General features: G+C 44.9%; 1 protein-coding gene across 1 annotated transcript; it reads left to right on the forward strand.

The window, feature by feature from the left end:
- Positions 1 to 2,403: 2,403 nt before the first annotated feature.
- On the forward strand, positions 2,404 to 3,800 carry LOC109486952 (Na(+)/H(+) exchange regulatory cofactor NHE-RF1-like). The gene is given in 3 exon segments (XM_019790870.1): positions 2,404 to 3,103; positions 3,349 to 3,507; positions 3,510 to 3,800. Coding segments are annotated over 3 exon segments (648 nt in total). The 5' UTR covers positions 2,404 to 2,890; the 3' UTR covers positions 3,786 to 3,800.
- Positions 3,801 to 4,266: the final 466 nt, after the last annotated feature.

Below are 4,266 nucleotides of genomic sequence, written 5' to 3' on the forward strand. Positions count from 1 at the left end.
TTTCTTTTTGGCTGTATTTTTTTTCAGTATTTGCCCACGCACACTAGTTTGAGGGGGTCTTTTTTTAATACAGTGTGGCCTAAGTAGATTGTGTTTAACTTTAAGGAGGAGCTTTAGCAGACATCCTCCCAGGTGGCACCTCCACCCACACATATTTACCATCACATCAGCCATATTAAAAGGTTAACAAATAGGTCACCTTTCCAGATTCAAGGTCGGGGCTAATTTTGTAGCAGTACAGGGGATATTTGGTAATTACATCCTTGGAGCACTTAACGGCTTGATGAGAGTTGGCTGATCCTAACAGTAACATGTTTTCAGTTGAATGGTGGCATTGAAGATTGAACTACAAAGTTTAACGTGGTTTGTACTGTAATACATGTACATTGTACCAGTATACCACTAAAGGCACCAAAACCCTCAACCTATGGCTTGTTAAATGACCTACTTTGTATACATTTTATCTCTATCATGTCTATGGAGTGAATTCTGTTGAAAATACATGTAACATATACTACAGGGAGTCGAAATACTCCGGGGTGCATGTGCGCCTTAGTGCATGCACCCAAATTGGGAGCTGTGCTCTCAAATTTTTTTCTGTGGGTGCACTGGTGTACCCAAATATTTTTAAAGTTTACATGTACATAAAGATGTTAAATGTATAGTAGTATACAGCATATTATTAATTCTTAAAGTGTCAGAAGAATAATAAAATCATTGTACTTTTCTTTAGAAATGAAACATACATGTAATTAGTTTTTTATATATAGTGCAAAAAAATTTTTTGTGCACCCAATTTTTGGGAGCCAATGCACCTATTCCCAAAAATGAATTTCGTGCCCTGATACATGTACATTTCGAGCACCGTTACTAAAAGGTACAATTTGCTTTTTTTTTTTTTTTTAAAGATTCAAATTGTGGTTTTACAAGTTTTTCATATTTTCAGTCCGAAGGGTGTGAAATTAATACCACTGCCAGGATTGTTACACTTACTGAAGCTGGTTTAATTGTGAATGACCTTGCCTTGGCTGTCCATGACCTTGGTTGTTTTATGTCTGTTCCCCATCATTCCATACCCATAATGCCTCACCACCCCCATCATCACAGATGCTTTCAACCTTCCCATATTTGACTGTGGTGGGTGGATGGAAAAAATTCCTGTCTTATGTCTCAGACATGCTGCAGTCAACCTCTTTGGCTTTTAGACACTATTTATAACTGGCAAATGCCAGACCTTGATTATTAAGACTTTTAAACACTGTCCCTATTATGGTAAGTATTTAAAGTGCATTGCCCTTGATGTTGAACATCTGGAATTATACCTTTGCTAAGCTGCTGTGTGATCTGGGTCTATGGTCTCAAAACTACCTAAAGGCCCTAGGACAGTTATCAAATTAATGCAACATAATATGAGGGCTAAAATACAGACATCAGTCTATGTTTCAGATACAATGTATTTATCAATGGAAGAGAAACCATACATTAGGATAGTGTAGACTGCTGGCTTTATTTGGGTAGCCTTTTAATATACCCATTTTTAACATGTTTGTTATGTTTATCGAGGGAAAACATTGTTTTTGCTACGTTTCTTCTCCATACAGTGACCTCTGGTCTGACTGAACCAGACTGTCTCTCACCATGGAAACATAATGTTGCAATTTTATAGTAGGAGGTATTTAGACTCCTGTTACCATATATGTGAATGTGTTTTATATTGAGTAAGATGAATTAGCAGAGCAGACCATATGCTAAGGTAAAGATTATGCATTTGCTTTGCAAATGTTACGTTTCTAGTTCATTTTTCTTCTTTTGTGCTTGTCCTAAACTTAAAGTGTGATGTAATGTGGCACTGGGAAAGTTCAGTTAAAGTTCTCTTAAACCAGCCTTAACCTATGCGGTTGGTTGTGTTTTCCATCATCATCTGAGACAGACTGTAGCATCCATTAACACACCGCAGATGCCCGTTTCCAAGACGCCGAGCTTTACACAAAAGGGTTCCCTGACATTTGAGAGGAAGGCCACTAACGATGTATGGGACTCCGGGTCCAAGGCTAAGGCCCGCCTTTTTATTTCCCGCCTTCTGGGGCCACTCAAAAGGTCTAGGCTGCCAGACGTTTCCGCGCGACTGTGAAACGTCATGGTGATCCCGACCAATCACCGCGCGAGTTACGGGGTCAAATTTCTTCCATAGCAGCAGACCGTGGCGGATGCCAAATGGCGATCGATAGTAATTAAATCAAACAAGCAGTTTACATGGATAATCTTACCGCGAACTATATTATATCTTTAATTATGAGATAATATTCTAACGTGATATCATGTGTGACAGGACGCGTTTGAGTGTTCGGCTGGAAAGAAGTCACGGCTGCTTTCTTCGCGTTTCGCTGTCAGCCTCATAATGTGACAACAGATGCGGATCCATATGGGGGCCATATGAGAAACACTCGCGGCTTATTTACTCCAGCTGTGGTAAACAGGTGTCTTGGTGAGAGAGACTTGTCTTGAAAACTTGCAAGGCGTCTAGAAAGGGCTTGTGGGGATCCAAGACTCGCGTGCCAAGCGGTAGAGGTGTCAGTGTGAGAGCCGAGAGTTCCCCATACACACGCCGGACAGGTCAGCTAGGCCCAGCCCAGTTCCGTGCGCAGAGGGTGTGCGCAGTGCGGCTCACCTGATCCGTAGGTACACCTGAAATCCACACTGGGTCGGGTCGTGTCTTTTATGCAAATCCATTGTTTGTGACGGGCATGCGTCACATATTTGCGTGGAGTGTCAATACAGAACACCGTCGCCATATTCCTGTAGCAGGGGCTGGTTGTTAGTCCGCCTGCCGCCAACTTGAAGTTTCTTTTTCCTTTTCTGTTCTTGATACGGACTGTTTTTTTCGGGCGCGATGAGCTCGCCGTTAACACCGCCTCGCGTGTGCGTGCTGAGCAAGGCCGGGGGCAGGGAATACGGCTTCCACCTGCACGGAGAGAAGGGCAAGCATGGGCAGTACATCAAGAGCGTAGACGCGGGCAGCCCAGCCGAACAGAGCGGGCTCAGACCCGACGACCGGGTCATCGAAGTCAACGGCATCAACATCGAACGGGAGACACACCAGCAGGTGGTTGACGCTTCCTTACCTCACATAAACCTATCGTTTAACTCACCAGTCGTTTCGTAGACTTTCACGAGTGTATTTAGTGCCCAAGTATGGGGCCTGTACCATAAAGTAACCCAAAAAGTTGACACGTAATGGCGTACGTGGTGTTGGCTCTCGGTAACATAAACATTACAAGTATGTAGGCATAAAAGGGGTGGGATTTTGGGGGGGACTCCAACACTCACGCCTTTGCTTCACATTCCTAGGTGGTGATTCGCATCAAGGAAAACCCGATGGAAGTCAGGTTACTGGTGGTGGACCAGGAAACGGACAACTACTACAAGAAGCAGGGAGTAACAGTGAAAGAGTCCATGGCTGCTGTGACCACGCCCGTTGCTGCTGATCAAACACCTGAGCCGCCGACACCTGTAGAAACGGCGTGGACCACCCGGAGCCCGAGCCGGTCGCCGCGGTGATGTCGTCCCCGGTACAGGCCGAGGAGCCTCCCGCCCAGAGGGTAGCGGTGCCCCCCCACCTCGCCCCGCGCCTCTGCCACATCGCGAAGGGTGATTCAGGGTACGGCTTCAATCTCCATGGAGAGAAGGGACACAGGGGCCAGTTCATACGGGCCATCGACGCCGGTTCCCCCGCCGAAGTCGCCGGACTTAAGGTCCAAGACAGGCTTGTTGAGGTTAGCATTTAAACCCTTTTTCCTGTTACAACTTTTCCCCTTAGGGTACCGAAATTACAGAACTCTTTTCTAGAGGAAATGAAATACTGAAGCTGTAACACAATATGTCGCCACAGGCGTGTCGAGTGGACCAGCTGTAGTGTTTTCCGGTGACTCAATGTTTTCTTTCCTCCGACAAAAGCCTTGGAAACACACAAGTTACGATATCCGCTCACGAGTCAAAAGAGATAAAATCACACATCAAGTTTTTTTTTATTGTTAGGGGCAACTTTAACTTGGCCCCACCCTAAACCCCCCTCCCATTTTGCCACCCAAGCGTTACAGGTGTCTTCCCAGGATACTGCCTATGGAGCGTATTGTATCAGATTACTGCAAGTATGTAAATGGTGTCAGCACACAAGTGTGTTAGGTGTAGTTAGGATTAGACTTAAAAGCTGAGGTGCCAGTGTGTGTTTTTAAGTGGAAATGAACATGAGTGGGTGGCGTTTTTTTT

The sequence above is a fragment of the Branchiostoma belcheri genome, unplaced genomic scaffold, assembly GCF_001625305.1.
Source record: "Branchiostoma belcheri isolate BF01 breed outbred unplaced genomic scaffold, Haploidv18h27 scaffold110, whole genome shotgun sequence".
Taxonomy (NCBI): Eukaryota; Metazoa; Chordata; class Leptocardii; order Amphioxiformes; family Branchiostomatidae; genus Branchiostoma; species Branchiostoma belcheri.